The 22,878-nt window shown below is 41.3% G+C and overlaps 1 protein-coding gene across 3 annotated transcripts in view; it reads left to right on the top strand.

The window, feature by feature from the left end:
- Positions 1-22,538, top strand: part of PARVB (parvin beta) — a 51,403-nt gene extending 28,865 nt beyond the window's left edge. For all 3 annotated transcript variants that reach the window (XM_066568407.1, XM_066568409.1, XM_066568408.1), the window contains exons 5-13: positions 2,603-2,743; positions 3,073-3,188; positions 8,396-8,454; positions 10,036-10,055; positions 11,238-11,299; positions 12,512-12,580; positions 13,477-13,578; positions 15,201-15,273; positions 19,494-22,538. In XM_066568407.1, coding sequence (XP_066424504.1) covers positions 2,603-2,743; positions 3,073-3,188; positions 8,396-8,454; positions 10,036-10,055; positions 11,238-11,299; positions 12,512-12,580; positions 13,477-13,578; positions 15,201-15,273; positions 19,494-19,570 — 719 coding nt within the window. In that variant the 3' untranslated portion in view covers positions 19,571-22,538. The remainder of the gene's footprint in view (positions 1-2,602; positions 2,744-3,072; positions 3,189-8,395; positions 8,455-10,035; positions 10,056-11,237; positions 11,300-12,511; positions 12,581-13,476; positions 13,579-15,200; positions 15,274-19,493) is intronic.
- The last annotated feature ends 340 nt before the right edge of the window (positions 22,539-22,878 follow it).

Genomic DNA, 22,878 nt, shown 5'->3' with positions numbered 1-22,878 from the left:
CCTAGTGCTGCTGGTTCCACTGGCTGCTGAATATTTTGCACAGGCCCCTTAAATGAGAGGTGTTCTGATGTACATCCACAAGCTTTTAAAATTAGTTAATGACAATTAGCTTTGCGTGCAGTTGAAACTCCTCAAAAACAATAACTTGAGGAATGAAGCAAGAGTACTTTGAACACTTCTAACACAGGGTTAGCCTGCAGCCAGGAGCCTCCAAATGTTGTACGGATCAGCACTGTACAGGCAATTTTAACTGGGGAATATTTGCTTGAATCCAGTTGTTCTTCGTAACTCTGCGGAGCTGGGGAAGGGTCTGGAGCACCAGGAGGGGCTGAGGGACCTGGGGGGCTGAGGGACCTGGGGGGCTCAGCCTGGAGAAAAGGAGGCTCAGGAGGGACCTTCTGGCTCTGCACAACTCCCTGACAGGAGGGGGCAGCCAGGGAGGGTTGGGTTCTGCTCCCAGGTAACAGGATAAAACAGTCTCAAGCTGTGCCAGGGGAGGTTCAAGTTGGATATTGGGAAAATTTTTGCACTGAAAGGGTGGTTAAGTCTTGCCACAGGCTACCCAGGATGGTGTTGGAGTCACCATCCCTGGAGGCGTTCAGAAATCATGCAGGTCTTGCACTTGGGGATGTGGTTTAGTGGTGGACTTGGCAGTGCTGGGTTAGTGCTGGGACTCAGTGATCTGAAGGTTTTTTCCAGCCTTCCAAATGGTTCTATGGTTCTCTGTGCAGATCAGTCAGACTTAGCATATCTGACAGGAGGAAAGATGGACTTGGACATCTTGCAGCCTGAGATCTTTTACTGCACCAGCTTTTACTCATTTCCTGCATTTTGGGCCCCTGACTGGAGAGCAGATGCATCTCCTCTGACTGGAGCTACCGCAGCTCTGCCCCAGTCTTGTTCTGTTCTTCAGCAGTGTCTTTTTTCCTTCACCTTCCCTCACCTTCCTGGAAAAACTAACAAGGTGTGGTCATTAAACTTCAAGTAGTAGTTAACCATTCCTTTTAAGTGAGAGGCGTTTTGTCTTGATAGCCAGGCCCCCAAAAAAGGATGAAAGACAACAGCTTGTCACTGGGCTTATGCTGAAGGGATTTGAAGTTAGATATTAGTAAATGACTGATGGAGGTGGAGCTCCTTGTTTAGTTAATTTTATCAAGATGCAAGCAGTGCCACTCAGAGAAGCTGGAATGTCTTGGTACACATGATATTGGTGTGAAAGGAAATAAATTTGTTTGCTGACTGATAGGTAACCTGGGCTGAGAATAGGCAGAAGCCCTAACATATGAATGAAAAATTATTTTGCTTTTTTTCATAATCTTGATAAAAAAATATTGATTAAAAAATCCCTACGTTAGATTGCTAGAAACATTTAAGAAGTTCAAAGTATTTGTTAGTTGATAACCTCCAAGTCTTTTCTCTTTGAGTTACTAGAGTACTTTTTGTATTGCTGCCACTTTAAAAAAAAAAGAAAAAAGATATCTTCAGCTAGATAAAACATCCAGAAGAAGCATGCTCTTAAACTTGAGAGCAGAAATATCTCCATTATTGGAAAAAGAGGAATTTTGATGACTCTGAAACATTTCTGAAAGAGTCATCAGAGTCTTTAGAATCTCATTTTGTGAAAACAGTTTTGATGAAGTATGTTTTTTGTTTTAGAGAGTGGAATAGTATATAATTAGAATATGGCCAACGACTCCTGACATCCTGGACAGATCAGCACAGTGAGTTTGGCCACATTTTTTTATGGGTGTGGAGCAAGAACAGGGATGAGCTGTTCCTATTGCTCTGGTGGCTGGAGGACTCTACCCCACCTTCATCAGCTCCCTGGTTTTTCTTTTTTTTTAGAATTTTAGCTTCTGTCTCTTTTGCAAGGGCCACAACACAGAGAAAGAGAAGAACAAGTTGTCTGTGACTTTGGCCACAAATAGTTATATTACATAAGCAGAACTGAAATTTTAGTAATGGAATTTTATACATTTTCCTGTTATATTTCATTTTGGAAGTAATCTACTGGGATGTGACAATGTCAACAACATGACAAGATTATACCAACTTACTTTTTAAATTAGTTCCACTGATCTAATCCTGGTATGAGTCTTGAGGGTTTGAGGATGCAAAATGTGCTTTAGCTTAAATTCATACCTTCAGCCGACTTGAAATTAAGCTTGTCAAGCTGAAGTAAATGTTCATACAAAATATTTCCCATTTATTGTCCTAAACTAGCTTTAAAAAAGTCCTTTATACCTGTGCAGATTCCTCGTGCAGTGAAGGCTGTGTTGTGCCAAATGCTTTTCTGCAGTGAAAGAAAATGGGAGGTATAATTAATATTGCTGTTAGCTTGATGTCTAGCTGAAAGTTGTTACATATTTTGATATCTGATTGATGAGCATGTTCAGCCAGACTTTACCAGTTTTGTCACATTTTTATTGGAACTGACATATTTTGGTGAAAGTTTTACTTTCAGCTATTTTTCCATCCAAGGAAAATAATTATCTTAGAAAAGTTCTAGTGGACTCCGGTGGTCTGTGCTTATCTCCACACAGTTTAATCTGGTTTTGTCTGCCCTTTTTATTTATTTATTTTGTTTGTTTTTCAAATGCAGAAAAATTGGCTGACCGTAAACTGAATGTGGCGGAGGTGACACAATCTGAAATTGGTCAGAAGCAGAAGTTGCAGACGGTCTTGGAAGCTGTCCATGATTTACTCCGACCCCATGGCTGGACAATCAAGTGGAATGTCGACTGTAAGGACTTTTATTATATTTTCTGTCTCAGTAAGTGTGTTATCACTTAGGAAGTCTGCTAAGATCATTTTTCCCCAGTATCCTCCAGTGCAGTGGAAAGCAAGCAGTTGGGTCTGCCTGTCTGTGATCAGAGAAGGTCGGGACTTGTAAGTTATGCTTAAAGGAAGGGCTGAATGTAGGCTTTGCTACCTAATTCAGGAAAAAGGAGGAAGGATAAAAAGACTGTGTTGACCAAAAGCATTTTTCACAGCCTTTTTCCCCCAGAGCTGTTTGTTTAAAATAACACCTCAGTGTCCTTTCACTTGCTTCATTTCCCTTGTTCCCTGCAGCCATCCATGGCAAGAATTTGATTTCCATCTTGCACCTTCTGGTGGCTTTGGCCATGCATTTCCGAGCTCCCATCCGGCTGCCTGAGCACGTGTCTGTGCAGGTGGTGGTTGTACGGGTGAGTATCAGCTCCTGGGAGGAGCAGAGGGGATTCTGCAGGGCTGGGCTGCTCCCACCCATTGCCTTCCATCTCTTGTCATTTAGAAAATGTGTGGTCCCACTTGTTTGGTGAGTCCCGTGCTTGGGAATGCATTTTTGGGTTCCATGTGCTTAAATGAGACCCCAAGGACAGCACATCTTTAGTAGGTTTGGGGCCACCCTTTGCTATTTCAATAGCATGCTCAAACATGCAATGGGATTTTGTATAAGGGAGCATTGAGCTTGTAATTTCCATCACTCTGGTACAGTTTTTTTGCCATGCATTTTTTGCAGAGAAGCCATCGAAACCTAAACAGCACAGGAAGGAGCTTCAGCATATAAAATCTCCCCAGTCTGGAATGCCTGTTAGCAGTGTGGTTTTTCCCCAATGACTTCATGTGCAGACTTAGACACATTGTTTTCCTTGGCAGGCCTGATAGACTTTCATCATTTCTTTCACAATCCTGTGATTTTGTTAGCTTTCCTTAGGTATGGGGGAGAGATCTGAACTAAGGAACCCTGACTGCTTCCCTCCTGCCCTAGATACTGCTCTGGTTATTCCTTTCTCTGCTTTGTGTCAACCTTTTCCTCTACAAAGGCTCTACTTTCAAGCATCTGTACTGCTTCTTTTTCCTTGCCTTCTATCCCAGTGAAAGTTTCCCATGGGAACCCAATTTTTCTCCCAGCTGCTGAACCCCAGGCAGATGTGTTCCGGCTGGCACTCTGCTCTACAAGTGCCTGTTTGCTGTGGCACTCACTCTGCAATTTACTGTTCCAGCTGTGAGTTTCTTTTCAAGAATGAAGAAGATAAAGTGATCCCACACCCTGTTTTGCAAACTTGGATCCCCTTACAAGATGCAGGGTGGTAGATTAGATGAGCTTCATTTTGCTTTATATTTAAGTGTTTCCAGGTTGCCTGCCTGGATGCACTAGACATGTAGGATGTGATGTAAATGAGAAATTGATGGATGTTCCCTGGTTCATAATAAATGTGTGTATTATCTATAGGAGGTGATTTCGAATTTAAGAACAGTGAGATAGTTATAAAGTAACATGAATGTAAATAGGAGACTGATTTATTTTAAGATTTCTTTTGTCTGTCTTGGAAAGATAAGGAGGAACATATAAGCTGGTCAGCAGCTCTCTCACATCCTGATGTGAAAAACCTCCTTCTGCCCAGTACAGTGAAGTGTCTTCTATAACTACTAAGGCAGAAAAAAATATGAGGTAGAGAGATAAAGCCTCCCTTTCCTTGTCCTTAGTTCAAGCTACAGAACCATCCACCTCTACAGCAGAAAGAAGGCTGTGGAGAAGGTTTTCACTTCTTTTCCTGTTGGAGGGATATAGAGGAGACTCCATCTGGTTCACCAGAGTCCCTGGATCTTGAGACTAGATGACATAAAGGCTGACAAGAAACTAGGCAGGAGAGAGAGCAACACCTGTGTCCCCAAGGAGTCAGGTATAGTGGGGGTTAAGTCAAATCCTAGAGGCCCTTGCTCTTGGATCTAGAGCCTGGAGTCCTGGCAATGGGCATGGGCACAGCTGGCCCTGTGCAAGAGGAGGCTTCTCTCAGCCCCTAACCCAGTGCTAGGAAAAGCTTGCAACTCTTCATCTTTGTTTATTTAAATGGAAAGCAAGGGGTGGTATGAAACAGAGCATGTTCATTCTGGAAAAAAAACCTTCTGCCTTCTGGTTTGGTAAACTGAATTTTTGTAGTTCAGCATCCACAATCTAGGATGCTGAATAATAATCTAAAAATACATGCTGGTTCAGTAACACAGATCTCTTTAAATGAACTTTGTTTGGCCTCTATTATTCTAATGACAAACAGAATGGTGATGAGGTGAATATTGTTCCTAATCCAAACTACTAAGAAAACTACTATTAAGAAGATTATTGCCCCTATTACCAATCTGTTTTGAAGTGATCTCTTGTTACATATCCCAACAATGAACAGGGTTCTGTCAAACTAGATCACAGTTAACATAAGGTGTTAACTGAGAGGTTTTCATTTAAATGGCTCTTTTTGCTTGGATATACATTTGAGGGTTAAATAAACAGTTTAAGTGACTTCTGTGCAAGTCTTTCAGAACTGACCCTGCAGCAAAAAAGCCATGCAAGATGCTATGGGAGTATGGTGCAGGAACACACCCACACTGAAATTTTCAAAACTAGCTAAGTCTCATTTTCATGGGTGACTTTGATTATCTTTATCCACTTGTTGAGCTGTCCTCACACTGTGCACATCCCTGAGGTGCTTCTTCCCCAAAAGGACTGTGCTTACACCATGAAAATAAAGTGGTTTAGCAAGTGACTGCTCAGCCAAGATGTGTGCATTTCCACAGCCCATCCCAGAGCAATGCAGAACACCTTATGAGCTTGTGTAAGTGCTATGGGCTCTTTTTTACTCTTACCTTCAGTGTCCTAATGCGCAAAGAGAGATAATATTATGACAGCACTGTGCTACACGGAAGATGTTTATCCAGATCTCCACAGTTCCATGGTAATTCTGCCCTTTCATTAAATCCTTCTCTTCCTTTACCATCTTGAGGTGACAGACTGAGACTTTCTTAAGGTGTTGCTTATGTTTTTTAATTAAAATAATTGATTTAGAGTCTGAGAAATATCTGTAGCTCAATCTGGGTCTGTCAAACAATGCACTATCCTTTTTTGGTCCTGCACTGTTAGTTTGCTCAGAAACCCACGAGCATTTCGGAGATGGCTTTCTGTTTTACCTTCCTTGGCAGGAAGAACTTTTAGCTAGCTATCTGTCTTTCCATATTAAGTGGAACAACTACAAGACCAACCCAGCAGAAAACCACTTAGCTTTTTATTATTTCATAATGGCCTCCGTGACATAGCCCCTCTGACGAGCAGAGTTCCTGAAACAGTTACTTGGAAGTAACTTGAAAACCTTTTTGAAATCAACCTCCAGAATTAGTTTTCTTGCTGGTTTCTTTGTGTGAAGTAGGAAACTGGGGAATCATGGCAGTGTATGCCCAAGTTATTCAAGAAGGGTCCTGGCAGAGCAAGGGTTCACGTGGGCCTTCTAGTTAAATTCTGTGAGCAGCTACTCTAAGTGCTGAGTTAAGAGTCTAGGGTGATACATGCTTTAATGCTGGTGTCACTCAACACATGCCTGTCATTCCAGCTCTCCTCAGTGAGGGCAGGGAGGAGAGAAACTGTTGGTTTTGGTGATGCTTCCAGTGAGGACTGAAAACACTGAGATTTTCCAGCTGACTCGACTGCCTGCTATTCTAAATGTAAGCTTGCATGGTGAAGAAATACCCTAATTCAGGAAAACCAAAAAAGTTCTCAGAATTAAGTGGAAAAATTGTCCTTAAGGCTCACTGTATTGGTTATTTTTGCAAGGTTCAGGAATTGTCGTCTTTTATGCTTAGCTCGTGTCAGCTTCATTCTTAAAATTGCAGCATGTCCCACCTTGGTGCTGCTGGGAGATCTGGGGTATTTTTACAGTAATTCCCTTTTAGTGTGAGTTTCAGACTGAAAGGTCAGAGCCAGGGCAGGATGAAGAATAAATGTGTCTGGTGCCAATGGTGGAAGGAATCAACATTTTATCAAGGAATGACATTTGCTTTTGGATTGCAAGGTCAGGAGACCTAGGCTTGCTGTGAGAGAAGCATGCTGGGCTGCCTGGGAGGAGGAGCAGTGCTTCCTTTTCTACCAGCTGGGGAGCCAGTGCTGGAAACCATTCCTCTTTCTTATCAGGCATTTGGAGGCATTACTCACGAGTCATCACTTACTGAGGTTTTGTTCACAGGTTACCCCATCTTCTCCCTGGGATTCAGGGTGCCTGGAAGGTCCTGAACCCTGTGTTAATAAAGCAGAGACGTGGTGGGATGGAATAAAGGCAACATTGTTTTGTATGCAGGAAAACACTGCCCTGTCAGATGCCTCCTCATTTTTCCATCCATGCTGTCATGCTGGCTTTTCCCCCAAAGCTCCTGGCGCTGTTCCCATGGCTCCCTTGGGGGAGCAGGATGAGATAGGAGTGTGATAGGGAAGTGAGGGCTGTGAAGACGTGGCCAGCTGGCAGCACAAAGCCCAGGGCCCCGGCAGGCATGGAGCTGTTACAGCTCCCCCCCTGCCTCCAGCCAGGCTCCCTCCCTTCCAGCAGCTCTGCCTGCCTTCATTACTTCAGTAGGGAGTGGAGGGGCAGGAGCTCTTCTTGCAGGTTTTTAGATTTCAATTCTCATTTCTCAAACTGCTTCTGGGGAAGGATGTGTTTCTCCTCAAAGCTGTTCTCCCTAATAAGTTCTTGCTTGAGGTTTGGCTGAGATGGTAAAGTTGTACAGAGCTTGTGCCTGGGGGGGGGGCTGTTTCCCTTAACCCTCCCCTAAGTCATGCTGACAGACCTGCTTCCTAGATGGCTGCTGAGATTTGAGCTCTTTCTGTCAGCTTTTTGAGCATGCAGAAGGGAGGAACGAAATTCCTCTATTCATGCATAGTTTTGAAAGGAACCCATGGAGATGCTAAGCGAGTTTTTTCACTCAGGTGAAAGCGCTTCCACCCTCTGAGGTATTTTGAAACTGTCTCAACACATGCTATTTCTCTTGGGTAGAGACTCCTTATTCGTGCAGAAAATTGTGCCAAGGAGAGACAACCTGGTATCAGGGAAGTGCTGTTCATTGTGAAATCATTAGCTGAGCTTTTTGTGCTCCCTGTGTTTCCTTGGAGGATGTGTGTGTCCCTGTCAGGTGTGTGGCAGAGGCCCTAGTGGCATGCCTGCTCTAGGAGAGCTGTGCAGCACGCTGGAGCCCTGGCCTGGGAACAGCCATCCATGTCATTTCTGTCCCAGAAGAGTCAGGCTGCCAGATGTGCCTAGCTGCTGGCAGGCACTGTGACATGACCAGCTGCCCTGTGGGAATCTAAGGTGGGGTTGACAATCTCCAAACTGTATTCCAGGCATGATGTTGACTGTGGTCTGAGGAGGAGGAGGATTGCCAGTGAGGCAGTTAGCTGCAAATACACATTTCCCAAACATCCCTGTGGCTGTCAGCCTGATCAATGCCACTGTTCTGGGCGTGAATCCTCCTGTGTCAGCTGTTTCACCTCTGCCTCTGTGAAACTTAGTGAATTCATCCAGTTCTGTTCTCTGGTGCTCTGAAAGATGCTGAATGAGCCCCTGATGAGCTTCTCCTTTGCTAATTCCATCTTCCTTTCCAGAAACGTGAAGGCCTCCTTCAAACCACTCATGTTTCAGAGGAGCTGACGACCACAACAGAGTAAGCACAAAACACTTCTGTGCAGGATGTGAGACCATTTCTAAGCATGAGGGAGAAGTTTAACCATCCCCCATCCTTGCTAAATTAATGAAATCCTTTCATGTGGTGTTTTTTTAACTACACGGAGATGACTTGGTCTCTGAAAATATGCTACAATGGAGAAGTGTCCTCTGGAAATTCTTGTGTCTTAGAAGCTTTTAACTGAAAGTGAGCCTTTTTCCCCCCCTGCCTACTGAATGTAGCTATATATATGCTTAGTGCTATTTTCTCTATTAAGTGAAGGGCTAATGTAGATATTTTGGGGGATAATTAGTTTGAAAAAAGGCAATTCTTTGACATAGCTCTCTAAACTGAAGTGATACAGTTAAAACTGTAAGGAGAGAAGAGCTCAGCAAAAATAAATAAATAACCCTCTTCTCTCTCCAGTTTTTGTACCAGCTTACTTTGCTGTATGTTTTTACAGTACTTTTTGCAAAGAGAAGGCTAGACATACATTTTGGCTTCAACTGAAAGCTGAGGTTTTCCTTCACATGGCCTGAAGGCAGCTTTTCTAAGAGGGGCTTACATGAGCCCTCCCTCAGTTTATCAGTGTATTGGCTCTCTGTAGAATTGGCTCAGCTTCCCATGGCTTTGAAGATAAAATGAAGCACCATGTGGTGCTAAGTGGGGAAGATCTTTCAGATGGAAGTGCACAGAAATGAGATCATAATATCTCTGTGTGGACATTAAAGATCTCATAGTGGTTTTTGTAGGATCAGAGCTCTGGCTCAGGTTTGCGGGCCAAAATTCCTCCCCTCTCTCCTGTGCCCTCGAACAATGCAGTGAGCTTGTGCTCTCCTCCAGATGTGGTTTGCAAGATGTGATCTGCAGGCTGGGGCTTGGACATTTTTAGCAAGAAAGATGTTTGCAGATTTGCCTGTGTGTTTATATGTATGTTTTATGAAGCTAATTAATATTACACAGTATTAGGAGGTTACTGCTTAATGTGTTGCATATCCAGACACAAGTACACCTATGGAAAATGCAGTGATCAGCAGAATCCAACATTCACTGAATGCTTTGCAATTCCTCTGTGCAGATCAGGGCCTGATTCTCAGCTGATAAACATCTGCATGTCTGATGTCACTGGCTATGTATGTATTTCATACACGGCAATTTTATTTACATACTATTCACATAGAATGTGTTTTCTTCAGAGAAAACAAGTTAAAGTGAGATAGACGGCTTTGCTTCTTGTAAGCTGTGTGGTTTAGATTATATTTGTGGAAATACACATACAAGCACTTTTAGTCATTCACCCTTCATCATCAAAAGTACGGATAAGAAGTCATATTTATGTGCAAAATGTAATTAAACATTTCCATTAATTTCAAATGGATTTCCCTGACTTCCCTGGTGCTCTGCTGGGGACATTCCTGCAGCACATTGGGTCTGCTTTGTGATGTTCTCAGACCCCTGAGTTTGTACAAGTTGTTGGCCCTCTGCATATTGAAGGACAACTCCTTTTAGGGCCATTGTCTTGTCTTCCCAAACTGATTATTCATGAACTAACTTCATGTTTTTGAATTCTCTGACTTGCAGGATGATGATGGGAAGATTTGGTAAGTAACAACTCCGAATTTTTTTTTTCTGTTTGATTTGTGTCAGGCACAGAAATCTGGTCATTTTTTTCTTTCAGCAGACCAAGACAATGGGTTGAGCAATTCTATGAGGTTGGAATGTGTTGTGGGGGCAAGTTTTGTTACTCCATGCAGATATGGAGCATAACGGGTAGGACCAGATCTAATTCCTTTGCATGGAGAATCTTATCTCCTTTGTATTTTCTAGACTTTGAGGTTTAGGCCTTACCAACTGTACGTCTGGTCTTCTAAACAAAACCCATTTCTTTTGCTGTTGCTGCCAAGAGATTTCCGTTTTTGCATTTATTTTTTTTAGTAACATTAAGTCATTTCTCATTTTAAGATGTATGCTCCTGTAAAGGATGAAAAGAAGTAATTTATTTTCTTTATTTGCACATTATAATAAGTCAAAACTATCATTTCTTTTCTTGCAGCATAGCTACATTAAATATTAATAAGGCACTGGAAAATAAGTAATGTCAGGGAGCTAAAGGTGCTAAATAATGTATCTTCAGATACCAAAGGAATTTAGATAATAAATGTTTGATTATTTGACAGTAGAAAACTATTAAAATGTGTTCTGTAAATAAAAAGTATTTGATCGTGGAAAAGCTGTTAAAAATTATGTTGAGAACAGGTTTGATTAGATATCAATAGGCAGTGCTTTGAAGGTAGAAACAATTTGAATCTTTATGCTGTCTGTAGGATTTGCTCTTCTTAATGCTGCTGAAACAGAATTCACTTGAGTTCAGTTCTAGACTTTACTGATGTCAGGGGTACGTACTACCAATAATTTTAAATTAACCTAATTAATGTCTGAATTTGACACTGAATGTGGATGCAACCATAGCTGTTTAAGTTAGGATTGGGATATAGTCAGGATTTGTGTTTCATTTTAATTTTTCTTTAACCCACGTATTTTGTGTACCAATTTTGAAAGGCAGAAAAGTGAAATCAGTGAATATCTTTATTTTCAGTTACCTCTGAAATTCCCTGGGCAGTTTGCTCTTGCATATAGCCAGACACCAAAATAGGGTGCTTTTAGCTTGGGTCTCTGTTATGTGATTTTCTGAGGAAAAACCTTTAGGTTTTGAACAGGAAACCTGCTTTCCACACTTGTGCTGTTGGAGGTGTTCTGATTTTAATTTCTTCCCCCCAAACCAGAGCGTGATGCCTTTGACACTCTTTTTGATCACGCACCAGACAAGCTCAGCGTAGTCAAAAAGGTAAAAAGTAAAATCCTAGCTTTATTTTCCACAATTTATTTATTGCAATTTTTTTGTGCTTTTGGAAAGATATTCAGAAACATCCAGCTAATAACAGAAGGGGACTTTGAAGTAGTGAAAGGGGTGTTTATCCCCAAGGATCACTGCTTCAAAGCCAGGTGATGTTTTCCAAATATTAAAATGCAATTCACCCATAAAGAAGTTTGCTGAATATAAAGCTTTTACAAAAGAGCTGCTTTTGCCCAGGTGCTAAGCACTTATTCCTATGGTCCCTTGGTTTGTCCTTTAAGGCTGAGCATCATTGCACAGCATGTCCATCCAGATATATTTTTGGCATGACTTTGTGTTAGACAGAGCAGAGGGGTAATGTAGCTGTTTATCTCTCTCTGCCAGCTCTTGCTGCTTTGGGGCAATATATAAGAGACTCCATGTAGATATGAACTATCCATCAGATAGTTCCAGCCTGGCTGTTAAGCTGCTTATTAGGAGAGCAATATGTGAAGATCAGAGTTGTAAAATGTCCCTTCCCCTTGTGTGAAATAAAAGATGTGTGCTTTTAAAATAATTCTTTGAAGTCTCAGGAAGATTTTTATCTTTCCAGCCTGAAATGTCTTTTAGAAAAGTCCTTTTAAGTGGATAAAGAACTAACTTAACTCTTTCCACACAATAAAAGTGGTAACGCTCTACTATGTGTTCCTTCTGTAAGTGGTGTAAGTGGGCTGACAGATCTCTGTGCTTCAATCCATTAGCACAGGTCTGGTTCGTAATGGCAGGATTTGCATCTGGAATAGAAATCCCAGACCTAGGCTACATCCTGGCTGTAATCCATGTGCTGACTGCACACATCCCTCCAGGAACAGAGTTGTGTGCACACCACTGTGCTGTTGTCACCTTCAAGAACCTCAATAAATTAATGGGGACAGTAAATGCACCTACTGCCCACTTCATCTTCAGACTCCGATGTCATCACAACATTTTCCCAGGCCACTAAAGTTTGCCTGATGTGCTGGGAAAGCTGCATGTAACAGCACCATCTGCTGAGTTCTGGCATCTTGTGCAAACAAATAAGTCCTGCATACTTATTTGTGCAAAAGCAGGCAGCAAACATGCCTATTGTGTTTTTAAAAATGTCTTTAAAGGTTATGTTAACTTCTTCACATCAGCACTGAGTGTAATGTCTGACATCACTGTTTCTGCTGGTTTTTTTAATAGTCTCTGATCACCTTTGTGAACAAACACTTGAATAAACTCAATTTGGAAGTTACGGAGTTGGAAACCCAGGTAGGAGGCTTTGTCTTCTTGCATGTAATCTGTGTAAATTGCAGATTTTCAGACATGGCTTGGCTAAGCAGAAGCAGATCTTCTTTCCAGAGTTTACTGAGCCATGAGAGATGGTTATCTTACTGGTGCAGCAAAATGATAAGCACAGTATCCAGAGAATTATACCAGGAGTATGGGTAATTCATTCGAGCCTGGCTTGGTGTAATACCAGTCATTCATTCACTGCTGTTTTACAGCTTTGCTGAAATAAATGGGCAACTGGATTTGATCTGTCACAAGAAATTGTTGCCTCAGCCATACCCAAGAATTTATTTTTTAGAGGATGTCACACGTGCCATATCATGATCACAAGTGGGAAGTCTTAGAACTGCATAACATTATCCCCCTTAGCCAGTCAGTAGCCATCTGGTCTGGTAGGAACACTGAATAGGGTGGCTGAAAATATGTAGGATTTTATTCAGGGTTTTCTGAAACCATAAACAATCTATTTTGACTTGGGGGAAAAATTATTTTATTAAATTCAACTTCCTACCTGTGACAGGGGAGACTTATTTTCAAGATTTGATTAAGGGCAAAGATTTGAATGTCTAACACACACAATTTAAGAGGGATTGTGGTTGAAATTACCTGATACTCTAGCAGTAGGACTGGGGGTATATAATGTACCCCAGGAAGTTTGGGGTTTTTTTAACTACTGCTGTGAAGTTGGCAGGATTCCTTAAGCAAATTAAATGAACATGAGGAAAGCAAGAAAAGACTTCTGAACCATCTCACACTTCTGTGCTAGCAAAAAAAAAAAAAAAAATCAAAATACATAATTTGGGCCAAGCTTTCTTTCTTCTTGTTTATGAATGGTGATTTACAAACAGATGCTTTCTCCTCATATTTCTCTTTAGTTTGCAGATGGTGTTTACTTGATTTTGCTCATGGGTCTCCTTGAGGACTATTTTGTACCTCTTCACAACTTCTACTTAACACCTGAAAGTTTTGATCAAAAGGTGGGTAGAAACTCCAGGTTATGCTCTTTCTGCATTATTATCACATGTTTTTTTCCAATTGTTTTATCTTTTCTCCTTGTGCCAGGTGAAACAGAAGCTGGTATATTTTCTTCCAAAGATCTAGCAAAGAGGCTGTGGCACTTGATGGTTAAAACTACTAAAAATTATGAAATGAATGGGTACATTCCTCATAGTTAAGGAAGAAAGGTACTCTGTTCCTGGCATCAGACAACACATAAAGCTTACAAATATCCAGGGTGAATAAATACAATAATGAGTGCTCTGTACTGTATAGTACTTTGCATAACCAAAGTAATTTTTTAGATTGTAGTACTGCCTGAAGTGTTCTTGTGAGTAGGTCTTTCGCTCTCAGCCCCACACTTGCTCCATTGTCCTGTGTCCCTTTTTGTGCTCACAATGAGAAAAGTATTTAGGCTGTGTTTTCATGTCACAACCAAAAGTTTGCCTCTGTCTACAGTTGTTCCCAGACCTGCACATGCATCTGTGTATATTTGGTGATGGTATATCAGAATACCCTGAGCCTGCTCCTGCTGCAGTCCTGCAGGTGCCCCCTGCTTTTATCATTCTGCCAGGTTCTGCAGGGCAGAGGACAGGTTTTGTGTCGGCTGAGCTGCAGCAGGAGGGGGCTAGGTCAAAAAGGGAAACATTGGCTAAAGTGTAAAGATGGAATGCTTTGTGAGTGCTGTTTAAAATGGGGTTTTCATACTGGCTCCTGCACACGTTGTTGCTGTCAGCCCCTCAGCAAAGGTGCATCTCTGGGAAGGATGATTCTCTACTACATCTCACACATCCCTTATAGCTTTCTCTTGCTTCTTTGTCCCATTATCTTCAATTTTTGCTCTTGTAGAAATGCAGGGTGCTGAGTTGCAGCCAGCATCTGTTTGGTTACAATTTTATTATTAATGGTTGGAATTCATAAAGATTACCCAGTATTACAGAAGTCACAGGTTTTGTTTAGAGACTTAGCCTTGAAGAATGGGGATTTGTAAATTTAAGAAGGAGAGGTAGGCTCTGTGTTTTGGGGGGGGAAAAATATCATGTTGAAAGTGATTGGTTTTGTCACAATGAATGAGGAGGAACTGCAGCAGGTAAAAGAGATTATTAATAAAGCCCTGAGTAGTAAACTGTGTCTCTCCAGAACTGTCATGTGCAGTGACAAAACTGCACAGAATTCATAATGTTAATTACCTTGCCTAAATTTCAGTAAGTGTGGACAAGAAATCTGCTATGCAGATCTCTTGAAATTGTAATTTTTGTTCCTCAAAGGAGAGATTAAATGAAGACACCTACCTTCTTTCACTTTCTCTTTTTGTCCATTTTCTTTTCTCAGAATTTGTGCTCCTGTGTGATCTCCGGGGGCTTGTTCAGAAACTCTTTATGTACAGTGGTGCTTAGCTTATTTTGAAGATTCTCTGCACAGCCTGCCCAGGAGCTGCTGTCACCAAGCACTTTATGGTTCTACTATGCTTAATCATGTAAATGTTTAATATTGATTTAAATAGAATTATCAAGTACAGAGAGAATAAAGCTTCTAAAAAAATTGATTAAAGGCTTTTGATGCCTATATAACTCTGAGATTCTAAACCCTTTATGTCTTTCAGGTGCACAATGTTTCTTTTGCTTTTGAGCTGATGCAAGATGGAGGCCTGAAGAAGCCAAAAGCTCGCCCTGAAGGTATGGACGTGCCACGTGGCTTTAAACCGTGTATAAAGTCATCAGAGCAGGTGTATTTCAAGTGCAATTCCATTCAAAGTAGCAATAGTACCACAAAGTGGAGCTGTGATTGGGCCCCTTGAGGGTTTTCCAAAGGATTCACTGTCTGTGCCTGGAGTATATCCTGCCCATGCTTCTTGTCTGGAGCAGATTCACTGAGGCGTCCAAGTGGAGCTTTAGTGAGTCATTCAAGAGCTGTTCTGCGCTACATGATAAATTCAGCTGGTGTTTTCAATAACAATCCAAGCAGAAAGCTTTTCATGGTCTAATTCTTGTAATTCTTGCAACTGGTGCTAGTCTGGATTGGATTGGATTGAAGTCTTGTGATTGGATTTCAGTGACATATAACTGGAAGGATTTAAGAGTTTTTTTAGGAGAACCAGTAGCAAAAAATCTTCTTGATTTATGTGGATGTAGGAGTTGGAACTAAAAAGTGTAAAACCCAGGTTTTCCCTTTAAGTCTCTGAACTTTAAAATTATTTAATAAATTTAAAAATTGATGAGGTCTGCATTGTTCCTTACACTAGGGATAAAAAGAGGAATTAAAACTTTATGACTGCTGAATGAGCAATTTTTATTCCTGATGTAACAGACTTTGTATGTGTTACAAGCTTCTGCATAACAAAAGAAAATGAGGACTCCCCAAGAAACATTTGTTCTGACTTAAAATGAGAAAAAGTGGTGATAGTAAATAGATTACCAAACAGTGGAGATGGTTGTAGAGGGGGGAAAAGGCACAAGATAATATTAAATGGCTTATACATGCTCTCAGTACGTTGTTGTAAACTGGGGAATGAAAAGCGCTCCTGAAGAATGCTGAAAAGAATGATGAAAACCAGAAGAGGTTACCTTTTCATGAGGCTTTCTTACATTATCATGAATGGTAAGACACTATACCAGATCTTGCTTGTGGAGATTCAATAAGGAGCAAAATATGCTTTTAAGTGTTTTACTGATTGAAAATGTAATTAATACAAGCTGGAGAGCCAAATTAGCTCATACAACAATCCTTTTTTGCTTTTTGCTGCTGCAAGATATACCATCTCTTGTGTGTTTTCCTTCCTCTTCTCTGTGTGTGGCCATTCCTGGCAGCAGTTACCAGCTGTTGGAGTGAGTGTGCTCGTGTGGTATCTGTGAAACTGACTGTGGCTCCTGAAAAACTGCTCTCTTGGAGAGGACAGTCACATCTTGGGAATGGCTTGTCACTGTAGTATCATTTGTAAGATCTCGTCATGTATTGCAATATGTGTTTCACAGAACAGTAATTAATTTTGACAGAGAATCTGAAGTTCTGCCAAAGAATTTTGTGTATAGTTATGCTCTGTTAATGCCACACTCTGATCCATTGTTTGGTCATCAATAGGCTGGGAAGCCTGTCAGGTGAATCCATGCTCTTTAGCATGAATTGGGTAGTAAATGCCTCTTGGATTAGAATCATAGAATTGGAAAAGACCTCTAAGACCATTGAGTTCAAGCATTAACCCAGAGCCATCATGTTCACCACTAAGCCCCATCCCCAAGTGCGGCATCTACACAGCTTCTAAATTCCTCCAGGGATGGGGGATGCACCACTTCCCTGGGCAGCCTGTTTTGATGCTTGGCAACCCTTTTGCTGAAGAAATTTTCCCAATACTCAGTTGGGGAAACCTGCCCTGATACAACTTGAGGCGATTCCCTCTCATCCTGTCCCTTGTTCCCTGGGAGCAGGGCCTGACCCCTCCCTCGCTGTCCCCTCCTGTCAGGGAGTTGTGCAGAGCCAGAAGGGCCCCCCTGAGCCTCCTTTTCTCCAGGCTGAGTTCCCCCAGCTCACTCAGCCCTTCCTGGTGCTCCAGCCCCTTCCCCAGCTCCGTTCTCTTCTCTGGACACGCTCCAGCCCCTCAATGTCATTTCTGATGTGAGATTCCCAAAACTGCCCCCAGGATTTGAGGTGGTGGGCTGTGGCAATGTTCGCAGGGGTCCCAGGATGAGGGAAGAGATGAGAATCTTGACTCCATGTTTCAGAAGGCTGATTTATTATTTTATGATATATATTATATTAAAAGAAAAGGATATACTGAAACTATACTAAAAGAAAAGAGAAAGGAGACATCAGAAGGCTTGAAAGGAATAGAAAGGAATGATAATAAAATCTTGTGACTGCTCACAGCCTCAACACAAGTGGCTGTCATTGGTCATCAAGTGAAAAGAATTTCACATGCTGGGTAAACAATTCTCCAAATCACATTGCAAAGCAGCAAAACATGGAGAAGCTGAAGCTTCTCATTTTCTCAGGAGAAAAGACTGGCAAAAGGATTTTTCATAAAATATGTCTGACAGTGGGCCTGGCTGTCCAACCAGTTTAATTACTTGTAGGATTTAAGGAAAAACATTGTCTAGAGCAGAACATTATTTTTATCCCTATAGATCATGCTTTCTGCAGTGCTTGGAAGAAATAGGTCTTGTTAAATCTTGTATGTGTCTGTGTACAGGTGTAAACAGAAAGAGGACCATACAGGTCATCTCCTCTTCTCTGTTCTTCCAGCCAAATTCAGTGGATTGGGCCAGCAGCAGAACTTGGTGCCGAGTTATTGCAGCAGAACTATGTTGTGGTGGATTAATTTAGTATCCTCTAATGAGGTTGTTATGGACTGTGAGAGTTTTAAATTAATGGAATATTTTAAAGTAATTTTAGAGTGTATGGTCACTTTCAGTTAACATTTTATTAGTTGTTGCTGTTGGTAATGTTATATCTGTGCACATTTTATCTTATTATAAGAAGCAGGAGGCTGAGAATGTTTATGCTTGGAAATACCTGTTAGACACTGCTCAATAAGGAACACTGCAGTTGCCTACCAGGGAGGATGCACTGCACACTCTGTAGTCTAATGCAGCAGTCTAAGATGACAAGGTCTGAAAGTTAGGAAAATGGTAAACTGGAATTACAGTATAACTTTTGCAGCAGACATTATTAACTGTTGATCTGTATTGTCAAGGAATGGAGATGGAATTTTCACTACTGGAAGATAGAAAAAAAGAAAAATTAGAAAACATTCAGCATTAAGCTTGTGTTTTAATTTGGGTTGGCTTGTTTTAATTTGGGTATCAACTTTCTGTGATACCTGGAAAAATTAGAAGTTTTGTATTTCAGTTTTCTGGATAGGACATTTCTTTTTTCAGGATGAATGACTTCGCAGCAATTAGGATCTTTCTTTGGGGCAGGAGAAGATTCTTCTGCAAATGTGAACTGAAAATCATAAATGAAATATGTAAAATAATACCAGCAAAAAGGGTAGAAAGAATATTTAAGAGATGATTGAAAATACCAGATGAAATGTGGGGGTAGAGAGTGGTATCTAGTGTGAGATGGGAGGGAAGGGTGGAGAGGTCCTGGCAATGAGTCTTCAAAGCAGACAGTGGGGGGTTTTCCCTTGCACCTCACATTAATTGTGCTTGGTCTCTTAACAGTTTGCTGTCTTCCTAGGACTTCTGATGATTTTTTAATTATCTGTTCTTCCTCACTTCTGCTTCCATATATATTGGTCACTGTGTATTTTTTGCTGCTTCCTATTCATTTCTGTCATGTTATATCCAAACTTTCTTTCTACCTCTTCAGCCTTCACTGTGCTGTGCCTCCCCTCAGAATCCCTGCATTCTTGGCATTTTATTGTAGTATAGGTGGAGAGGTGCTAACAGGAAAGGTTTTTCTTGAGAGCTGTTCCTGACCTGTTCCCTGGCTGACCGTGGTAAGAAGTGTTATTAAATAATAAAAAGCTTGGAGTCTGCTAAGGATTCAGGCTTTGTTAATTCACTGACCATATCAGAGCTGTGGATGTGGTTCAGTACCTCAGGATGTGCGTGACTGCTTGTTCACTGCTTCTGTGGCCCGGGAAGTCATTAGGAGTATTTCCCAAAGCCTTTATCCCAGGTCTCTGACAGAAGCAGACTTTCTCTGTAGCCAATTTTAGCTGGGGAAGGGAATTACCTTCCTGTTTCCTTGAGAGAAGTCAGCTGTGACTGTGTGATTGTAAAGCTGTTTTGAAGCAAATTGTGCAGGACATTTAAAAGGCTTGGGGAGATCAGAACTCTGTGGATTTTTTTTATTCACAATTCCATCAGCTCAGAGAAGTGGGGACTTCTGTTCCTGTCAGGACAAATGAGGGAAAACACAATGCAAATTAAGGATTTCTCCTTTTCTTCCACAGATGTTGTCAACTTGGACCTGAAGTCTACCCTCAGGGTTCTGTACAACCTTTTCACCAAGTACAAGAACGTTGAGTGATCCTGGAAGCTTCTGAGATCTCTTCATCCTTCAACCTCCCCAAGCAGAAGTTACAATAAACACGCCCTCTGCATGCTGCCATTGTGCCTTATGCTATGTACTTCTTGCATTCTTCCTACAGCTGATGTGTTCTTTCTGTAGCTGTTTGCAAGACAATCCCACTAAAAATGATGCATGTATATTCTCCAGGTCACTTGAAAATGTGTAGGTATTTCACACTTTTGCCAAATGGATCTGTTGTTTGCTATAACCCACAAATTTTCTTTTGAGAAAGGAAATATATACCACTAACTACTTTAATAAGCAGGGAGAACATGAGACTTTTCTCATGGCTCAAGATTCTTTACTTCTGCAGAAGACTTTCTTTTGCATACTCCTTGGTTGCAACTGGCATTTGATGATTTTCCAGGCTTAGAATGTTAACAGTAGAAAATCACCTTTGGAATTTATTTAGAAGCTGAGCCTTTTCTATTAAATAAGGGTTTGTGTGTTCTGTTGGGTGGGTTGGCTGAGGGGAATTACAGGCACTGTCTGAAGCTAATGGCAAAAGCTTCAGTTTTTGTGTTCACCTCTTTCTACTCAGTGTTTACACAGAATAAGTCTTGCAATGGGATGACCAACTAATCCTTTGGTGTCTATTTTTTATTTAATCTCTTTTCTAGGAGAAAATTTGGTTGCTAGGGCCACTGTCACCTGTTAGGCAGGTTCAGTCAGGTTGGTCCAGAGCTGGTCACACAGGCACAGGCTGGATTAGTGCATTTTCCCCTGTCCTTCCTGAAACTAACAGAGGGTATGTGCTGGAGCAGGAGCTATCTGAGTGGATTTTTGAAGAGAGCTTTGTGGAGGAAATGGGATTGGCATTTCCAGAGTAAATGATATGTGGAATATGCATTCAATATCACCCTTTTCCTTTGAGCACACAGAGGAGAGATTTGATTGTTGCTTTTATGTATCACAGCAGCACCTTTTGTTTTATGGGCATCCATTGCTTTGGCTGAAACACTAGGCAGAGTGCCCTGAAGGAGAGCAAGTGCAATTGCTCTGCTCCATAGGCTCACTTGAGTCCTGTTGTAAGTCAGCGTCTTCTTTCCCTAAATATCATTTTTTTTACACCAAATATTATTTGCCTTTGAGCTCAGATTGAAGAGGAAACATGCTATTTGAACGGTATAATTTTACAATTGGGATTTTCTCCTTCCCTTCTCAAACAGTTTTTCATCTCAGAGGGAGAGAAATGAGCTTCTGCTTCTTTGCTTTGTATTTCTGAGTTCTAGTATTTGGATTACTTGGATCACCTTCCCTCACACCTCTAAAAAATAAGAAAGATGGAAGGAAGTTGCCCTTTTTTTGCATGAAAAATTCAGATCTCCTCTGCTCTGCAAGGCTCTCTGGGGAATCTTTGCATGCCTGTGCTTTAGGAAGGAGCTGACCTCTCACTATTTATACTGAGCCTGGAACAAGGATGTGCAGTTCAGATGGGGCCACTAAACGCCACCACAACACCAACAGAGGAGACTCGCACCAGGAGAGATGCTAAGGCCTGGTGGACAGCTCTCCTGGCAGTTGAAGGATATTGGTCTAACTTTTGTGCTGAGAAATAAAGGTGTATCATGAGGCTGGAAGGTCAGTGAGCTGAAAAGTCTCTCAAACTTTTAGTTTAATGCAGGGTTATTTGCAGGAAGCAAGTCTGTTAAATAGTTGTTATTCCATCCTCCTTCCTCCAGGCCAGTTCTGTTTATATTCTCTGAGTTGCTGGGAAAGACCTACAGAGACTGTAGTTTTTGAAATTGCAAGCAGTATTAATATCAAAAGCAAACAGAAGAAAAAAAGAAGAGATGGGTGAGGGCGATTTGGCTTTAGAAAGGGGAATGGTTGTTTCTGAGCTGGGATCATAGAGCTAGCATCTTCAGGGCACATAAGCAGAGGTGAGCAGGTAATGACAGGTTATAAAAGAGTGTCTGTTTTGTTGAATTCTGTGTTTCTGGTCCCCTTGCTACAACCATGGGTCTCCTTTAGCATTCCTTCTGTTAATATCCCTGTCATCCAGGACTGCTCCTGGATCAGGAGTCACAACCTGTTCTGTTGTGGTCTTGTTTGTTGGTAGATGTTGCATAGGGAAAATACTTTTTTCATTCCTTGGCTCCTGGCTGTCTGGCCAGCTCACTGTTCTGTAGACACTGTATTTATTGTTAACCAGATTTTTGAGCAGGGCAGATTGAACTGAAGTGTGGCTTCATCCAAGTGAGCCCAGTTTCCAGGAGGAGCCATGTAGGTAAAGCTTCTCTGAACACCTGCTTTTGTCATGCCTTTCTGTGACACATGCAACATAATTCTTTGCCTCTCAGAAAGTTGAGTCAGTGTTAAAGATGTTATTCATGATATTTTTGTGTTACTGGGGGTTTTACATATGGGTACCAGTCTGAATCCTGTTGAGTTCATCTGGAATGCTGAATGCTCTGCAGCATTAAAGCTCCCACATTTGTAAGTACTTAATGAATGTCTGTCTTTTCCTGTCCATACAACTTGACTTTTAGGTGCATTTACTTGACACACTCAGTTAGAGTGAGCTGTATTACCACTCAAAAAGCTCAGATAGTCCTCAGCTTCATTCTGTTTTTCAAGATGAAAAATGGACAGTGGCAGATTTTTTAAAATCAATTTAAACTGTCTAGGATTTCTTACCCCTCTTTGCCACACCCCAGTACTTTCAGTATTAATGTGTTTTTTAAGAGTCTTTTCTACTGTTTTTAACAGTGTTTACTCTGGATTTCTAACTACTAAAAACCAGCCTTGCAGATAAAATTCTGGACTTGTCATATGTTGGAGATATCCATCTTAGTGATAAGAGTTGTGTACTGTAAGCAAGTTACAATGCAATGCTATGTTTGCTAAAATTCACAGCAGGAGTGTTTATGCATGGTTTTTGACAGTTGTACTATTTATTCAAATAAACAAATAATGATCACTATGTTTTCTACTTTTTTATTCTCAGTGGAAATATCTGTGGGAAGAACTTATGGATCATGAGTCTCCCTTTGCTCTGGTGTGCAGAGAGTGTAGAGTGGCTCTCCAATACAGCAGGGCTGTGTAAAGGAGCAGGAAAATGCATTATCAGAACTTGTTATTGCTGTTGAATCTTTGAATTGTTCTTCAGTGGCTATTTTCATGTGGGGGCCAGGTGTTTGTGGTGGGGGTGTGTGCATGAGATGTGCTTTAAGAACTTACAGAAACACCTACCCTGGGTCAGCCCCTTGGAGCTTGTCCAGGGACTTCTTTGCCCTATTTTCTTGTGATGTTTCCTCAGATTC

The sequence above is a fragment of the Molothrus aeneus genome, chromosome 32, assembly GCF_037042795.1.
Source record: "Molothrus aeneus isolate 106 chromosome 32, BPBGC_Maene_1.0, whole genome shotgun sequence".
Lineage (NCBI taxonomy): Eukaryota > Metazoa > Chordata > Aves > Passeriformes > Icteridae > Molothrus > Molothrus aeneus.
The sequence above is the reverse complement of the archived record's forward strand: the minus strand, read 5'-3'. Positions and strand labels throughout refer to the sequence as shown.